Source organism: Oryctolagus cuniculus, chromosome 2, assembly GCF_051225735.1.
Source record: "Oryctolagus cuniculus isolate XC-2025 breed Fujian yellow rabbit chromosome 2, ASM5122573v1, whole genome shotgun sequence".
In the NCBI taxonomy this organism is placed as follows: domain Eukaryota; kingdom Metazoa; phylum Chordata; class Mammalia; order Lagomorpha; family Leporidae; genus Oryctolagus; species Oryctolagus cuniculus.
Window position 1 is genome coordinate 105,073,018 of NC_142868.1, and position 19,426 is coordinate 105,092,443.

Below are 19,426 nucleotides of genomic sequence, written 5' to 3' on the forward strand. Positions count from 1 at the left end.
TTTAAGCCAATATTCGAACAAAGCATTACTTAAAATGTACAAATAAACATTTTATTCTATCTTTAAGCAGGCCTTAATGAGACAATATAAAAATCAATCTAGCCTTAAGAATATCTATCATGTGTTTAGTGTACCACTTCAGCAGTTAAGTAACCGGGAATCAAAGTCCTTTCCTGAAATGTGACACAGAAGACTTCCTTACAAACGCTTCTAGCCACTTTTAGCAGCTTTGGAATACTAATACTGGAAAGGTTAATTTATATGTTATTTTATCAACTTTTTTAAAGCTTTAAGTCTGTAACTTTAATGCCTAATTTAGGACACCACCAAAGTGTAAAAAGTCTAAAAAGCACTTGCATTTACTTACAGTTTACCCTAAAAGCATGACTATTGCATCAACTGCCTCAGCAGAAAAGTTAGAACTCACTTTTAATCAATTTATATTACATAGGTTTGCAAAGAAGCCGACTCTAAGTATTAAATGTGCACGTATGCAGTTCACGGTTCCCTTCAAGGTTCAGGTAATTCACCTGAACTGTTGCGGCTGGGTTACTTCTGGCAGCTTCAAGTTGATTTAGTGCTGGTATTCAATCATTCATTATTCACACACACCACGCGTGGCATCCCTGCCATCGGCTGCATGGCATTCTCTGCATGACGCCCCATTTCCACGTCACCACACAGGGAACAAGGAACTGTCTCACTGAGAGGCACACAGGGTGGAAGACGGTCAATACTCATGATCACAATACACACAATTTTCTGCTCTGACTGGGTTCTTTGTGGTTCTACGTGAAGTCTGCCAGTAAGAACATGTTTTAAAGCAGTTTGCCTAACTTGTGACACAAGCCACTTTTAACTGCATTTCAGTGTATCAAACTTGGGAAGTATTCCTTCGGGGGCTCTGGAAATTACGCGGCAGCTTGAGTTAACAGTACTGACCTTTAATTGCCCTCTGTACTTCAGTCTAATACTAGAATGAACAGACAACTAGATGCACAAGTAATGAACTTTTTAAATATCATGACTGTTGTCAATTGTCACTTTATTTCTGCTACAAAAGTCACCAGAAAAAGATACTGCAACAATCTAGTATAAAGCAAATCTTTAACCAAAGAACATGGTATAGACCTTTAAAAATATTCATACTTTATCACAATAACTGCAAGGAAAAATTCAATTTCTATCATCAGGACCAAGTTGAAATTGCTGAGGTAGTAGAGACAGATGACAAAAAAGTTTGTTTTCTTTTTTTAAAAAAGGAAATAGTCAATTTGCTTAAAATATAAAAAATTAATTTAACACCTTTGAAAGGGCACAGAAGCTATATATTTTAGGCAAAGAAGGTACTCTACTTAAAAGTTCATTTGTAAACTATACAAGAGGTGTAAGATTACAGAAGAGCACTTTGGTTAACTCTACCTTCTGTGGCACTACCCATTCATAAATGAGTCTCTATGCATAAATGAGCACACCAACAGTTAAGGTTACCAAATATATTTCAGATCCAAAATAAAATTATCCAAGTTGTGGTCCCTTACTCAAATGTTAAGTATTTCCATGCTGGAAGTCCACATATATTTAAAGGAATTAAAATTAAATTGCATATATTTAATCCCTTCAATAGTCTGTGAAGGTATATTGCTTTTAACAAGATTATTATTACTATTCCATTTTATTACAGATATATCAGGAGTACATAAACACAAGTACACCTGAAATACACCAGTGTTTAAACTTTTATTTCACACCATGCAAGGTCAATTATAACACATTAAAAAGTGACAACAGCTATGAGCTGCAATTGTACATTTATACATTGGAAACGTCCATTTTCAAAAGCTGAACATAATTACCATATTGTAACAGCTAAGCTTTGATTCAACTGCTTATACAGATAAAATTTACTACAAAAAACCCAATGATTTTATATCTGTCCACATTCTGTGATGCTAATTCTTCGACTAACAGACCCTTTAGGAGAACCAAATGACTCAATCTTTTTCACAGTATCCATGCCATCCTTAACAAACCCAAATACTACATGCTTGAAGTCCAAATGTTCTGCTTTTCCCAGTGTTATAAAAAATTGAGAATTATTGGTATTTGGGCCCCTATTGGCCATTGACAGCAAGCCAGGACCAGTGTGTTTCACATCAAAATTTTCATCTTCAAATTTATCTCCATATATAGACTTTCCTCCTGTTCCATCATGTTTGGTGATATCTCCCCCCTGAAAGAAAAATTTAATTACTAGGAATTCTCAGTCAAACACTGAATTACACACAGAATTCATCACTGCAGGCTAAGTCCTAAACAACCAGCTTCCTGAAGAATGCAACTTAAGGGGCCAGCATTGTGACTCAGTAGGTTAAACTGCCACCTGTAATCCCAGCACCCCATATTGGAGTGCTGGTTCAAGTCCAGGCAGCTCTATTTCCAAACCAGCTTCCTGCTACAGCACCTGGGAAAGCAGAAGATGGCCCAAGTATCTGAGCCCTGACACCCATGCATTGACCAACTCTACTGTTCTGGGCATCTGGGGAGTGAACCAACAGATGGAAGGTCTCTCTCACTTTGTCTTTTAAACAAGGAAATAAATCTTTGCACTCCCTCCCCCAAAAAAGCTCTTTGAAAACTAAGAAATATGTATTTTTGAAAGACAATTAAGAAATTAAAACGTCCATCACTTCCCCACCCTCTTACACCCCAGTTAACAGAAAATTCAGACCCATTTAGGTTGAAACTTTTTGGCAGAGCTAGGAATTAGGGTGATAAAACCAATTAATGTGTGGGCAATCTACAGAAATTTTCACACTACAGCATAAGATCAGGAAGGAACACTCAACTTCCTGAGTTTATGCAGCACACACTCTTCTCTAGATTTCAATTCTGATGGACAATCATACTTACTTGGCAAAGACAATCTGGAATTACTCTGTGAAAAATGGAGTTCTTGAAACCAAAGCCCTTCTCTCCAGTACACAGTGCTCTGAAGTTCTCAGCAGTCTGAGGAACGATGTTTGAAAATAACTCCATGGTTATACGCCCTAAAGGTTCATCATCGGCACAAATGTCAAAAAACACCACAGGGTTGGTCTCTCTTGACAATTCTGCCAGTGAAACATGCCCTTTCTGGAGTTGCAATAAATTCTGTTGACATTCTTCAAACTTTTTCTTAAAACAATCAGCCATTTCTTTTGTTTTAAATCTCACTGCAAGCTGTTCCACTTTTGCTTCTCCATCTATTGGGATAAAAATGGAGAATACCTTTAAGATTAAAATAATCACTACCAACTGAATAACATGTTTGTTATGGGTTCAGGAAAGACCAAAAATGAAAAGTAGCATTCCCAAATAGAAACTCACCAGCATAATCTGAAGCAGTCCAAACTAAAGCATTATTTGAAACATTTAAGGGTTTTAATTCCATTGTTTTGGTAATAACATGGTTTGCACACACTTTGAAGACCTGGTCTCTCCTCATTAGGATCCGATAATAGTTCTTCATCCTATGCCAAAGGATCTTTATGTCTCCTACACCACGCTCCTTCCACTGGCTGGCATCACGATCCCATCTGTAAAGTTTGGCTCTCTCTTTAAACACAACTTCTTCATCTTCTTCTCCAGATTTTACTTCTACCTGGATTAGCAGAAGCAATTACCTATAAGCTGTTGCATATAACAAGTTTCAAATATTCAAATTCTTTAAGACATTTTCTTTGTAATGACGTTAACATCATAATGTGCTCACTGGTAAATATCCAGGCACAACAAATTCATCTGATTTGGTTGAAGCAGGAGGGAGCAAATTTATTATTAAATAGTTTTCTTTTAAACAGTATTCATTTGCATTTTAAAAATTGCTTCCTATATTGTAAACAAAAAGTTTCAAGAAGTCCCTGTTCCTGAAGAGAAACATCAACCACTGATCCAGGCTAAAAAAAAAAGAGGACAATTTTCCTAAAACAATAATCTTGTTCAAAAAATGTAAAGGTTATTTATATTTACTTTTGTGGGTTCAGTTTTGCCGATTTTATTGAGTCAATTCCAACTAGGAACAACAAAATAAATTTCTGCAAGTATAAATGTGATACGGGTTAAAACCCACTGTTCTATAACTAAAGATTTTCAAACTATCAGAAAAAATAGTTATGACTTGTTAACATGCTAATACACAGTTCCTTTCTTTCAAATGTGTTTGTCTTGATTCACTAACAATTTCTTATGCTTCTGTTCAAATGTTACCCATCTCTCAAGGAAAAAAAAAAAAAACAAAAGACATTAAAACATGAGAACTTTTCACATAAACTGCTCTCTTCAGGTCAGCTTTAATCATAACTAAGATCAACAACATAAGAAAAATAAAACCTAGTTATCCACACAAAAAGCTCTCATGGGTTCTATAATCTCCCTAACTACTGAGTTAAAGAAGCTTATATGGTTAACTACTTTAGACTTTATCTATAGCAAGGTTACTTTTTATTGAAAGGATGTTGTCAAGTGTGAGATTAGATATTTTTTGTCTCCAGAAGCATGTTATGAAAAAAAAATGATACACTAACAGTATATGAAAAAATTAGCAAAAATTCCAATCCTTAATGTTTACCTCTGGTAATGACACTATTGGTTCAAAGTGGATATCTTCATTATGAACTACCTCTTCATCACTACCATCTTCATCTTCACCAACTTTATTGGTTGTCTGTGCTCCAAATACAGCTGCACCAGTATTTGCCCACTGGAAATTTTTATCTGATGAATAAATTAAGTTACTTAAACAATGGTCTATTTCTTTAATACTTTTCCAAATCACACTTAGATTACCAATGCATCTAATTTCCAATGGTGAGATATATACTTAAAGTGTTACAAATTATGTTATTTTGGCAAATTCAAGTCATTCTGTGAAAACACCACACATTTAGACCGTTTTACCCTTACACACACATAAGCTAAGATTCTCTGCCTTCAGTAAGCGTCACATTACTAAACTGAAACTTCCAGTAATGGGGCCCTAAAGGGTTAAGTCAACACCTGCAATGCTGGCAAACTGTATCATAGCACTGGTTTGAGTCTGGGCTGCTCTGCTCCATTTCAAATCCAGCTCCTTGCGAAAGTGCCTGGGAAAGCAGCAGAAGATGGCCCAAGTACTTGGGCCCCTGCCACCCCAACATGAGAGACCCAGATGCAATTCCTGCCTTCTGGCTTTGGCCAGGCACACCCATGACCAGAGCAGCCATTTGGAGAGTGAACCAACAGATAGAAGATCTCTTTCTCTGTCTCTTCCTCTCGCTCTGTCACTCTGCCTTTCCAATAAATATTTTTAAAAAATTCTAGTAATAAACTAATTTCTTAAAACTCATCTAGGCCAGCGCTGCAGCTCACTAGGCTAATCCTCCTGCGGCGCCGGCACACCAGGTTCTAGTCCCGGTCGGGGCGCCGGATTCTGTCCCGGTTGCCCCTCTTCCGGGCCAGCTCTCTGCTGTGGCCAGGGAGTGCAGTGGAGGATGGCCCAAGTGCTTGGGCCCTGCACTCCATGGGAGACCAGGAGAAGCACCTGGCTCTTGCCATTGGATCAGTGCAGTACGGCGGCCGCAGCACGCTGGCCGCGGTGGCCATTGGAGGGTGAACCAACGGCAAAGGAAGACCTTTCTCTCTCTCTGTCTCTCTCACTGTCCACTCTGCCTGTCAAAAAAATAAATAAAATTAAAATAAAAAAAATTTATCTAGGCATGTTATTTCTTAAAACCTTTCATCACATGAGAAATGCAATTTTTAAACCTAAAAATATGTCCTCAAAGAGGCCGACCTGTTACTTCTAAACTAGCCACAATAGTCTATATATGTAGTAATAACTTCTGTACCTCAACTTTTTCTTCAAGTACTTGGTGTTGGGCCTTAGAATTCACTAACTCCAATTACCTTCAAGAGTACCAGACAGCTACAGGTACTGAAAAGACTCCCTACTTCCATGTGGGGGAACCAAGATGTTACCTCCCCCGCAAAACAGAAGGTGCAAACCAGAAACTTCCCTACTATCCACCTCAATCGAGATGACTCAACCTAACATTACCCATTATCTTTTAGGAGTTGGGAAACCTCCCAGGCCAGCCTGCAAAATCATGGTCATGTGGCCCTGCCAAGGCACCTGCAGGAGGGACTTGAAATTCAGTAAACCTACAGCAAGATAATTTGTAAGTTGTAAAGAGCTCCAATACTCTTTACAAATGGCCTTTGTCAGATAAAAGGTTCTCCACCCACCCCTGTAAAACACCTTTAGTTATCTACTGATAAATTGCTGCCCTATACCTCCTGCTACAAAACCACTAAGGCAAAAATTTCAGAGACCACATAAAAGGTAACTCTGCAACCTGAAGAAAGGCAATGAATAAAATAGCCACTCTTTCTAATACAGATTTAAGGGAAGGGGAGTAATTCTGAAGAACATATCAGAAGGAAATGGCAAAGGAGAGATATGTTCAAGAAAAGCACAACCGCAGGTTGTGTAGGGGCTTTCTGAGAACAGCAATCACTGATGTGCAAGACACAGGTGCGCAGCTCTCACACAGAAACTTGAAAACCTAGGAAGACATGTGACAGAAAATTTCTAAATTCTTCCAAAGTAGTGGTTCCATATCCTGGGTGCACATCAAGATCATGTCAGGAACATTTGTAAAATACCAATGTCTGAGACCCATGCATAAGATACCAATATAACTGTCATGCAGTTCTTTCTTAAAAACTCCCAAGTAATTCAATTATAAAACTAAGAGCTAAAAAGCACTTATCTAATAGAACCAGGAGATAAAATTCACAAAGATAAGTACAGAAGATTAGTTACTGAATAGTCAGTAACAATTTTGAGACAAAAGTTCTAGGTAAGAGTTGTCTATCTAGGCTTCTATTGTGTGTGCATGTAAATGAAACAAAGTATGAATAAAACAGCAATCTTTGTCAAAGCAGGGTCAAACCCATTCTTATTATTCTTAGATTATTTTTCACGAAATGTTGTACAACAGATACAGAATGACCAATAATCCTGTATGAATGGGACTTTCAGACCAAACTGAAAACAAAGGAACAAAATAAAACAGATGACAAACCAAATATTGGGGATCCTGCCACACAAGTGCAAGACCAGAATGTACTTTTTGACTCCTGGGTTTGGCCTGGTCCAGCCCCAGCTATTGCAGCCATTTGGGGAGTGAACCAGCAGATGGAAGGTGTCTGTCTCTCCCTCCCTTTGACTTTCTGTTGATCTGTCTTTCAAATAAATAAATAGGTCTTTTAAAAACCAATTGCGGGGGATTTGTAGTTTCAAATATTTCTAGCAAGTAAAATCGAAATCAATTTAAAAATAAAGTTTTTATAAAATAATAAAGCAGCCTAAAAGTATGTATAATTAAGACAACAATATTACCAAAAAGTATATATTGCTAAGAGCAGTGTTACCAAAGTTGGAATTATTCCAAAACTGAAAAATGATTGTTTTTCAGAATGGGGAAAACCATCAGCAGGACTTTTACTAAATTAAGGAAAAATGTCTTACATTCATAAACATCAAAAATAATAAAATGTAGGCAACCTTCATATTAAAACCCTATACCAACTAAGCCAGAGAGAGGTAAGGAAACTTCTGACTTTAGTTATTACTACATTATAACAAAAGAGTAGTTATTTCAGTTGTGCTTGACTGATTATATAACATGATGATTAAAATCTCTCCTTCTGATCTTACCTTTAGAACCAAAAGCAAAATCCCCAGAATTACTGGAAGCCAAATCTGCAAATGAAAGCCCTGTGCTACTTCCAAATCCAAATGAAACTGTTTTGCTTTCCACTGGCAAAAGGAAAAGAACAATTGATTATTTCACTTGACATACACAAAAAAGCAAAGCTCTGTCCAGGACTTGGACAGAATACGAGAACCTCCCATATTACAGGGTGAGGGGGATTAGCAAGTATAATCTGGTAAAAGCATCAAATTCTGAGCAGTCAGCTTTATTATGTTTACAAATGTTATTCCCAATGAATATTACAACACTATACCAAAAGTATGACAAAAATCATCTTCTATAAAGAAATACAAATCAGCATTAAGCAACTTATAGAACTATGGAGTTTCACCTTTGTAGAATCTTCTGTACCCCAAAACAAGCATTGGATCAAAGGCAAGCCTTACTGTGTTCACTATCATTTAAACTTAGTCATAAAAAATACTACCAGAGGGGCCGGCACTGTGGCATAGCAGGTAAAGCCGCCACCTGCAATGCTGGCCACATATATGGACGCCGATTCAAGTCCTGGCTGCTCCACTTCCTATCCAGCTCTCTGCTATGGCCTGGGATAGCAGTAAAAGATGGCCCAAGTCCTTGGGCCCCTGCATCCATGTGGGAGACCTAGAAAAAGCTTCTGGCCCCTGGCTTCGGATCAGTACAGCTTTGGCCATTGTGGCCATCTGGGGAATGAACCAGCGGATGGAAGACCTCTGTCTGCCTCTGCCTTTCAAATAAATAAATCTTTTAAAAAAAAAAAAATTACTACTACTAAAGCCCTGTCTTAATGCTGCCAATGTATAGCAAAACAATCTCTGAAAATGAGGTCCTGGTCTTTCTCTTCTAGTGTATCAAGATCCTAAAATGCCTATAAATGTTTTTGTGACTTATTTAGGAACACTTCTGAAAAAGAGATTAGGTAACGTAGATAATGTACATGTACAAAAAGTGCTATAATTTAGAGACACCGCTCTACCAACAACCACTGAAATGGAAAAATAAGGGAGAAAGAATACAACTATTATTACTATTAGATAATTTTTTAAGTTTTGAGGTTAACAGAGAAAAACAGATGTTTAAGTACTATCACACAAATTTTAAACCATTATTGTAATATTTCTACAACTACTTCCGTTAATTAAAATACTCTCAGGATCAGATACCTAAGTGATAACCTACTCCAAGCTGAATTAAAATATCATAAAAGGAAATTACCATGTACACAAACTACATTGCCTTTTTTTTAACACTCAGGCAGACAGGCTAGAGTCCCAGTGCTTTGTATTTCCTAATAACCACAATTCTAATCATAAAAATGCTTGCTCACTTTCCTTGCTGGTGGAGAAGTACGACTGTTCTGACACTATTAAATCTGACGTCCCTTATATACCTCAAACTCGCTTTAAAGGAAGTTTATAGGATGTACCTTCAAGTCTATTCTTCCAAACACACAGGTATTCTCCTTTATGTAATGACTTAAACATATATTCGGTTTTACCTTGGCTTGTAGAACCTGGCTCAATTTCCTTTCTAGTAGACAAATCCACAGGCTTGTCTGCAGCTCCACAGGAAACAGGTGGTGAACCAATACATTTGGCAACAGAATCAGGTTCTTCAGATTTCCCTAACGACGGAGCAGTCACTTCAGTCCCACCTGTACATACACCATCTGCTGTGCTGGCGATTTCCTCACTCTGGGATTTCTGCAAAGAGGAAGTAATAAAATACTAAGCCATTAAATACTGTTTTACAAAAATCACCCTACAAGCTATTTCTTTTTTTTTTAATTATTTATTTATTGAAAGTCAGATTTACACAGAGAGAAAAGGAGAGGCAGAGAGATAGAGAGGTCTTGCATCTGCTGGTTCACTCCCTAGATGGCTGCAACGGCCAGAGCTACGCCGATCTGAAGCCAGGAGCTTATTCCAAGTCTCCCAGGTGGGTGCAGGGCCCAAAGTCTTGGGCAATCTTTTACTGCTTTCCCAGACCATAGCAGAGAGCTGGATCAGAAGTGGAACAGCCGGGACAAAAACCAAAGCCCATGTGGGATTCTGGCACTGCAAGCGGCTGCTTCACTCACAATGCCACAGCGCCAGCCCCCCTACAAGCTATTTCAAAAGAACTGAAGACTTGGACTTCTGGACAAAACAGAAAAAGGATACTTCAATTTATGTCTCCCAAAACCTAGAACTAAACATGTAGACTAAAAAATGTACAAAGCCTCTGAAAGGTGGATGAAAGCAGATGGGTTAAGTAACACAGGAGCAGAAGGATAATCTGGTAGTGAGATCCATGTGGAGGTTTTATGCCTCTCCTATATTCCAGCCTGGGTGCTAGAGCAGCACAAACTGCTGAGACTGCCAATGGCACAAACATAAAAGTCTCAAGAAAAGCCAGCTCCTTTTGGCCAGAGGAAGAAGCAGTCATTCAATGTCCATGTTCTGGAACTGCAAAAAATATTTTAAAGAAGTCATTCAAAGAGCTAGTGTTGCGGCATAGTGGATTAAGTTGCTGCCTGCAATGCTGGCATCCCATATGAGCAGATGACACACCTTTCTGTATGTCCCTCTTTCTCTGTAACTGCCTCTCAAATAAAATAAAATCTTAAAAAAAAAAAAAAAAGCCATTAAAACAATGGCACAAGAAGTAATGAAAAATACTCTTAAAACAAATGAAGACAGAAATTCTCAGCAAATGAACAGTTATATATATATAAGAACCAAATGGGAATTTTACAAATGAAAGATACATTAACAGAAATAGATTTTAAGGATGACATCTAACTAACAACAGAACATTGTTAATAAACTCACATAAAACATTTACCAAGACAAAAAACCTATTCTAAGATATATAACACATCAAACAATTTGAAAGAACAGAAATCACACAATATACACTCTCAAACCACGATTAAATTAAGCTTTAAGTCATTAAGAGAAATATTAGCTGGAAAAAAATTCTAGATTTTTCTTTTAAAAAGATTTATTTTATTTATTTGAAAGACAGAGTTAGAGAGGTAGAGACAAAGAGAGAGGTCTTCCATCCTGCTGGTTCACTCCCCAAATGACCACAACAGTCAGAGCTGAGCTGATCCGAAGTCTTGAGCTTCTTCTGGGTCTCCCACAAGGATGCAGGGGCCCAAGCACTTGGGCCATCTTCTACCGCTTTCCCAGGCATAGCAGAGAGCTGGGTCAGAAGTGGAACAGCACCAGGTCTAAGCAGCCACTTAGAAAGCCTGCACCCCATACTGGGGTGCCGACCTTCCCATCCAGACCACTGACAAATGTGCCTGTGAAGTAGCAGAGGATTGATGGCTCAAGTCCTTGGGTCCCTGTCACTTACATGGCTGCTTCTTGGCTTTGGCCTGATCTAGCCCTGGTATGCAATGGCCATTTGGGGGATGAACCAGCAGATGGAGTCTTTCTCTCTTTGCCTTTCAAATAGTCAACTGCCTTCTTAAATACTGGTGGCAACTAGAATTTGAAATTTAAGACACAGTCCCATTTACATTAAAAACAAAAAAACCCATGACAGTATAAATTTAACAAAATATGAAAATACATTCATCTACACGAGGACAAGTATAAAACTGTGATGAAAGCAATTAAAGGAAATAGAAATAGATGTTCCACATTCAATATTAAGATGTTAGCTCTGGGCCAGCATTGTTGTGCAGTGCATCAAGCCACCGGCTGTGAGGCCAGCATCACATATGGGCACCAGTGTAAGTCCTTGCTGCTTCACTTCTGATCCAGTTCCTTGTTAACGTGCCTAAGAAAGCAGTGGAAGATGACTCAAGTACTTGGGGCCCTGCACTCAGGCGGGAGACCTCAATGAAGCTCCTGGCTCTGACCTGACCCAGTTCTAGCTGTTGCAGCCATTTGGGTGGGAACTAACAAATGAATGATCTCTGTCCCTCCCAACCTCTCTGTAACTCTGCCTTACAAATAAATAAACCTTAAAAAAAAAAAAAAAAGTCAGTTCTCCTCAATTTACCTGCAGACTCAACACAATTCTAAATCAGAATCAAAAATTCAAAATCTCAGAAGTTGTTTTGTAGATAGACAAACTAATCTGAAAGTTTATATATAAAGACAAATGACACAGAATGGACAGCACAATACTAAAGAATAAAGTCAGAGGACTGACACTATCCAACCACAAGACACACTGCAAAGCTCTGTTAACTGAGATGCTGTGGTACCGATGGAAGAACAGGCAAGCAGATGGTGGAACAGAACAGAAGCCACATAAATACAGTCAGATGATCACTGACAAGGAGCAAGGGCAATTCAACTAGTCTTTCTACAAATGGCGCTGGAACTGAACATTCACAAAGTAAAAAATAAATCTCAACCTTACAAAAAATGAATTCAAAATGTACCAAAGAAATGTAAAAACTACAGACTTTCTAGAATATAACAAAGGTGAAAAATACAGGCAATGTATGGTTAAGTGATGATGTTTTAAATCTAATATCAAAGTATGATTCATCAAAGGATAAAAAGGCTTGGAATTCATTAAAATTAAAAACTACTGCTCCATGAAAGACATTACTGAGAATGAAAACTGAAACCACATAGAAGAAAACATTTGCAAACTATTTGGTGAGGATGTACATCCAGAATACACAAAGAACTAACATAATCAGATACTGAAACATTTTTAAAGTGCTGAAAGAAAACTGTCAATCTTGTACCTTATCTCACCAAAATAATATTTTAGAACTGAAAGAAAAATAGACATTTTTACCCAAAGGAAAACTAAGAATAAGTCCCATTAGTAAACCCACTTTAAAGAAAATGCTCATGGAAGTTCTGTATATACGAAGTGAAAAGAGAGCATACGTGAAGTCTTAGAATGCTTGGAATGAACTAATAACAACAATGGCAAGGACCCAGGTGAATAAAACTGTCCTTAGCTTTCAGGTTCAGAAGAATATATGAGTATTGAGGGCCACTGTTGTGGTGCCACTGGAATCCTGTACCTGTATCAGAGCACCAGGTTCAAGTCCCAACTGCTCTACTTCTGAAGCAACTCCTTGCTAATGTACTTGGGAAATCAGCAGACAATGGCCCAAATGCTTGGGCCCCTGCCACCTATACAGGAGGGCAGGATTTAGTGACTGGCTCCTGGCTTCATCCTGGCTCAGACTCAGACACTGGGCCATTTGGAGAATGAGCCAGCAGACAGAAAGTTCTCTTTCTCTCATTCTCTATCACTCTGCCTTTCAAATAAATAAATCTTTATACACATATAAAAAAAGGCTACCGAGAGCAAAATGCAACTGACCAAATTTTTGTTGTACGTAACTGCAATATATGACAACTACCATCATCATCATGGAGTGTTAAAAACCTATAGTTTTTTTTTTTTTTTTTTTTGACAGGCAGAGTGGACAGTGAGAGAGAGACAGAAAGAAAGGTCTTCCTTTGCCTTTGGTTCACCCTCCAATGGCCGCCGCGGCTGGCGCGCTGCGGCTGGCGCACCACGCTGATCCGACGGCAGGAGCCAGGTACTTCTCCTGGTCTCCCATGGGGTGCAGGGCCCAAGTACTTGGGCCATCCTCCACTGCACTCCCTGGCCACAGCAGAGAGCTGGCCTGGAAGAGGGGCAACCGGGACAGAATCCGGCGCCCTGACCGGGACTAGAACCCAGTGTGCCGGCGCCGCAAGGCAGAGGATTAGCATAGTGAGCTGCAGCGCCGGCCAAAAACCTATAATTCAAATGCAACTATATTTTAATTTGAATTGAGAGGAACACAATTCTAAACAGTTTCTGTTTGGTACATGTGTCTCTAAAGCAAACATTAAAAAACTAAGAAACAGTCAAAAATATAATAAATTCTGAAATCTGAAAAATTTTCAAATAATTCAGAAGAGGTGGTAAGAAGACAAAAACAAAGTAATGAAAAACAGCATGGACACACCTAATGAAAAAGAAAATTAGAGGCAAGTATTTAGCCTGTGTCCCACAAAGGAGTATCTGGGTTTTAATAACCAGCTCTGGCTCCTGACTATAGCTTCCTGTTCATGTAGACTTTGTGAGGTAAAAGTAACTGAATCCCTATTGTCACGTTGGAGTTCTGAATTTACTGAACCAACAAAGGCAAGGTAACCAAAATTAAACAACGGAAGCCTTTCTTACTTGAGCTTCCTGAACTTTCTGAAGCTCTGACTGAAAGTCTTCCCCATTTCCATTGTCCTCATCAGTATCACTGCAAACTCCACAAAAAAATGTGGGTGGAAGCTTTAAGGTATCTGCTTTTGCTTTCTCTTCAACTGTTGGTTTCTTCTCCCAAACAATAACACATTCTTTCTCAGGATCTGAAACATACATACAACACAAACAGAAGAAAACATTTAGGATGAAATTCGATTATTCCACAACAGCTGTCCTCAATGTAATATAAATCACAGTAAAAAGACCTATGCATGAGTCAGGATTGTGCCACAGCAGATTGGACTGCTTGCAACACTGATATCCCATACTAGAATGCCATTCAAATTATTGGAATCCTGGCTGCTCCATTTCCAATCCTGCTCTGTGCTAATGTGCCTAGAAAATCAGCAGCAGAGGGCCCATTTGGGAGACCAGGATGGAGTTCCTGGCTCCTGGCCTCAGCCTGGCTATTGGGCCCATTTGGGGAGTTAAGCGGAAGAACAATCCTGCTCTCTGTCTTCTCCCTTTCTCTCTAATACTCTGCCTTTCAAATAAATATTTTAAAAAATGACCTGTGGGGCCAGCACTGTGGCACAGTGGGTAAAGCTTCTGCCTGCAGTGCCAGCATCCCATATGGGCAGCAGTTTGATACCTGGCTGCTCCACTTCCAATCCAGCTCTCTGCTATGGCCTGGGAAAGCAGTAAAGGATAAACTAACCCCTTGGGCCCTGCACCTGTGCGGAAGACCCAGAAGAAGCTCCCGGCTCCTGATGCCCGATTGGTGCAGCTCCAACCATTGCTGCCAATTAGGGAGTGAACCAGAGGATGGAGCCTCTCTATGTAACTTTGACTTTCAAATAAATAAATAAATATTTAAAAAAGAAAAAAAATTTTAATATTCTTATATATTTTCTTATTTGAAAGAATGAGAGAGAGAGAGAAAGAGAGAGAGAGAATCTTCCATACACTGGTTCCCTGCCAAAATGGCTCCCATATGGGTACAGGAGCCCAAGCACTTGGGCTTTCTTCTGCTGTTCTCCCAAGTGCTTTAGCAGGGAGTAGGATCAGAAGTGGAGCAGCCAGGATTCAAACCAGAGCCCATATGGGATGCTGGGGCTGCAGACAACAGCTTAACATGCTTTGCCACAAAGCAGCCTCAATAGATAAATCTTTAAAAAAAAAAAAAAACAAAAACAAACAAAAAAAAAAAACACCAGCAACCTGTGATCACGGCCTCAATAAATACATCTTTTTTTTTTTTAAGAAAGCTTTTATTTAATGAATACAGTTTTCATAGGTACAGCTTTAGGAATATAGTGGTTCTTCCCCCATCCCCACTCCCGTCCCACCTCCTGCTCCCTCTCCCATCCATCCCATTCTTCATTAAGATTCGTTTTTAATTAATTTTATATAGAAGACCAACTCTATACTAAGTAAAGATTTGAACTGTTTGCACCCCCCCCACACACAAAGTATAAAGTACTGTTTGAAAACAAGTTTTACAGTTAATTCTCATAGTACAACTCATTAAGGACAGAGGTCCTACATGGGGAGTAAGTACACAGTGCCTCCTGTTGTTGATCTAACAACTGACATCTTATTTATGATGTCAGTGACCACCCAAGGATCCTGACATGAGCTGCCAATGTTACAGAAGCCTTGAGTCCACAGACTGTCAGTATTTAGACAGGGCCATAAGCAAAGTGGAAGTTCTCTCCTCTCTTTCCACTGGGATCTCACTCACGGAGATCCTTCATGTAGAACATTTTTTGCCACAGTGTCTTGGCTTTCCGTGCCTGAAATGCTCTCATGGGTTTTTTAGCCAGATCCAAATGCCTTAATTTATGATTCTTAGGTCAGAGTGCTGTTGAGTGCATTTGTCATTCTATGAGTTTGCTGTGTGGCCTGCTTCCCATGTTAGAACATCCTCTCCTTTTTAATTCTATCTATTGTTATTACCAGACACTTGGTCTTATTTATGTGATCCCTTTGACACTTAATCCTATCTATATGATCAACTATATACTTAATATGATCACTTTAACACATTAAGATGGAATTAGTACCACCCAGCTTAAGGGATTTGGAGTCCCATGGCAAGTTTTTAGCTTTACACTTAGGGGTAGGTCCAAGGGAATGTGTGCAGAACTGTATAGCTCCTTCCTCTCTTATTCCCACTCTTATTTTTTATTGGGATCTATTTTCACTTGACTTTATACCCTTATGATTAATTCTATGTTAAGAGTTCAACCAATGGTATTAAGTAGAAAAAATAATTAAAAAATAATAAACTGTTCCGACAGTCAAGACAAGGGCTGTTCAAGTCACTGGAAATAAGTAAATCTTAAAAAAAAAAAAAAAAAAAAAACAACCTGTGAATGCTAATGGAGAATAAAAACCACCAGGAAAACAATGTTTTACACCTAGTATAATTTTAAAATACTTTCAATCATCACAGTCATATAAGTAAAATTGATAATTACAGAAATGATTAGACTAAGCAGTTGCTTTTAAGTAGATTTGTTGAAAATATCACGGTAGTTCCTTATACTTAACATACCTGTTAGATTGTCTTCCAAGGGCTTACATTTTTCTGAGTCATCCAGATAGAGTTTTCCATTAAGTTTTCTGACAGCTGTTTCAAAATCTTCGTCTTAAAGTAAAATCGATTATATTTAATAATTTCTAGTAAGTCTGGGTCTTTTCCTAGTCTGCTATCTTCAATGTCACTCTCCCCATCTAAATAGCAGCCCATTTTACCAAGTCTACATCTCCTTCTGTCACAGCTTCTGCTCAGAATTTCCTCTGATTATGAACTGCTCTGATATCACTTCTACATTTTCAAAGCTCCTGTCCCACAACCCAATCCACTGTCAATTTATCACGTTGAGGCTTGGCTAGGAATGTAGCTATCTAGCTTAAAAACTTTTAAATGGCACACAAAATTTTCTGTCATTGGAACCCTGTGTGCCCTTTCAATTCTCTTAAAAAATGCCTGCTCAGCATATGATAGCTGCCCCCAAAAAGTTGCTAGATGAATGCCATTCATTTGCTCGTTACATCTATTGACTATTTTCATACATCCCAACACTAAGTATCTACCTGTAAGGGTATCAGTGATGAGTTCTAAGAGGCAAGCTTTAAATAAATAAACCATACTGTCAATTACTAAGATTGGTGGGAACAGAAAACTTTCAAAATGACAAAGGATTTACCATCCTCCTCTTCTTCACTAACATAATCTGGTCTATTCTTATAGCAGAAGAAAGTTGGAGGAAGTTTAAGCTCCGCTGCAAGGGCTTTCTGGTCAGGAGTCGGGGTTAGTTCATACACAATGAGAACATCATCATCTGGAGGAAGATCTGCAGAATTTTTCTTCTCTTTTGCTATAACACAAGTTAAAAAAAAAAGATAAAGGTGTTAAGAATTAACATTAACATTCTAGCTGAAATGGAACCTAGCTGGGGATTAAAACAGCATACTGATAAAAACACACATGGCTCTGATGGCAGAGCTCTAAAATAATTAGAATTAGAATTCGCATCCTGATTCAGTGTTCTACCGAAAACCTCTAGTGACCACATCTATTTAAAATCAAAGAGGGCCAGCATTGTGGCACAGAGGGTAAAGCTGCTGCCTTGCGATGCCAGCATCCCATATGTGCGTCAGTTCTAGTCCAGGAAGCTCCGTTTCCAATCCAGCTCTGTGCTACTGTGCCTGGAAAAGCCCAATGGCGGCCCACGTGCCTGGGCCCCTGCCACTCATGAGAGAGACCTGAATGGAGTTCCTGGCTCCTGACATAGGCCTGGTCTGGACATTGGCTGCTGTGGGCATTTAGGGAATGAACTACTCTCCTCCTTCACCAGGCTATTTCTGTCACTCTTTCAAATTAAACAATCTTTAAAAAATTTCTCCCTCCCCAGTCCATCAATGAAAGGGCCAAAAAATGACAGGGAGAAAATCAATTCTGTATATAGTCTGTTGTGGTCTTCCTAGAAGAACAGAAGTATGCTGGCATGACCTAGTACTGGGAAGATGTTCTTTAGAGTTATACCATCCAATATCATAGCCTAACACATGTTAAACACTTGAAAGGTGGCAAACCTACAATGAAATATGCTGTAAGTGTAAACATACACACTACAGTCTGAAAACTTGGTATAAAAAAAAGAATGCTTAAAACATCTAACTTTCTATATAATTATAAGTGATGTTTTGGGCAAAATGGGTTAAATCAAATGTATTATTAAATTAATTTCATGTTTCCCTTTTCTTAACCTGTCCCCCCCCCCCCCCTTTATTTAATGTGGCTACTAGAAAATCTTAAATTGCATACACAGGTCACCTTTTATTTCTAATGGATGAACTGCTCTAGAAAACTAAAGCCCCTCCATTACAAAAACTTAGTAACAATTCTAGCTAATACAGAACACCATAAAATACAGATTCTTGTTCTGGTTCTGTTATTAGCTGGTAAAGATGTCTTGGGTAAATCAGACAAGCTTTCAAGACTTTGGTATCCTTATGTCTGAGGTCTTCAGTTCTAAGGTCTCAAGAAACTATGATCTTACCAGATTCAAACTGTCCTTTGGTAACCATAGTGGTAAATTCACTCTCAGGTCAGAGTCTTAACCTAGTATCCACAGAGACTGTGCACCACAAGTATATATTCAGTTTATAACGTCCACCTTTTTCACACAATTTCTTTCAGAATAAGAGATTCTGGGGGCCTGTGCTGTGGCGTATCAGGTAAAGCCTTCGCCTGCAGCGCCGACATCCCATATTGCCATGGTTCATGTCCTGGCTTCTCCACTGCTGGATCAGTTAAAGATGGCCCAAGACCTTGGGCCCTTGCACACGCATGGGAGACTCGGAAGAAGCGCCTGGCTCCTGGTTTCGGATTGGCCCCGCTCCGGCAGTTGCAGGCATTTGAGGAGTGAACCAGTGGATGCAAGATCGATCTCTCTCTCTCTCTCTCTGCCTCTCTGCTTTTCAAGTAAATAAATAAATTTTAATAAAAAAAAGGAATAAAAGATTCTAAGAACTACCTTCACTAGTAATAACTGGTATATTCTGAAATGGAAGGCCCCAGAAATCAGACTGCCCTTTATCACTGTACTGTTTGGCATGCTCAAATTGTGTTATCAGACACTGATGGTGAGCTCATTTCTCCAACCTTGCTCTTGAAGATCTGCAACAGATCCCACTTTCAATTGCTCCACTCTAGCAGCACCATTGTACTTTTGCAAGCCATCAGTGCTACATACAAAACATACAAGCTATACAATGATGGCGCTTAAAATACGGTCTATTTTCAAATACAGCTGACAAAAAAAGAGAGCCCTACAGAGTGCACTGTTTCATATTGTAAGCATGCTGCTGCCACAAGGTTTGAATACGGGCAGACATTAGTGGCTAAAGACAAAGGTTAGGCAAAACATAATCTTCATTTACCAGAGTTGAAATAATAAAGCAATAAAGGA

At 38.9% G+C, this 19,426-nt stretch overlaps 1 protein-coding gene across 2 annotated transcripts in view; it reads right to left on the reverse strand.

Annotated features, from left to right (window-relative positions):
- Positions 1 to 1,006: 1,006 nt before the first annotated feature.
- LOC100338469 (E3 SUMO-protein ligase RanBP2) overlaps positions 1,007 to 19,426 on the reverse strand; it is a 72,989-nt gene continuing 54,569 nt past the window's right edge. For both annotated transcript variants that reach the window (XM_051834522.3, XM_051834527.3), the window contains 9 exons: positions 17,159 to 17,329; positions 16,504 to 16,596; positions 13,929 to 14,107; positions 9,277 to 9,481; positions 7,742 to 7,843; positions 4,610 to 4,755; positions 3,370 to 3,643; positions 2,914 to 3,245; positions 1,007 to 2,233 (listed from right to left, as the gene is read on the reverse strand). In XM_051834522.3, the coding sequence (XP_051690482.3) occupies positions 1,928 to 2,233; positions 2,914 to 3,245; positions 3,370 to 3,643; positions 4,610 to 4,755; positions 7,742 to 7,843; positions 9,277 to 9,481; positions 13,929 to 14,107; positions 16,504 to 16,596; positions 17,159 to 17,329 (1,808 nt within the window). In that variant the 3' untranslated portion in view covers positions 1,007 to 1,927. The remainder of the gene's footprint in view (positions 2,234 to 2,913; positions 3,246 to 3,369; positions 3,644 to 4,609; positions 4,756 to 7,741; positions 7,844 to 9,276; positions 9,482 to 13,928; positions 14,108 to 16,503; positions 16,597 to 17,158; positions 17,330 to 19,426) is intronic.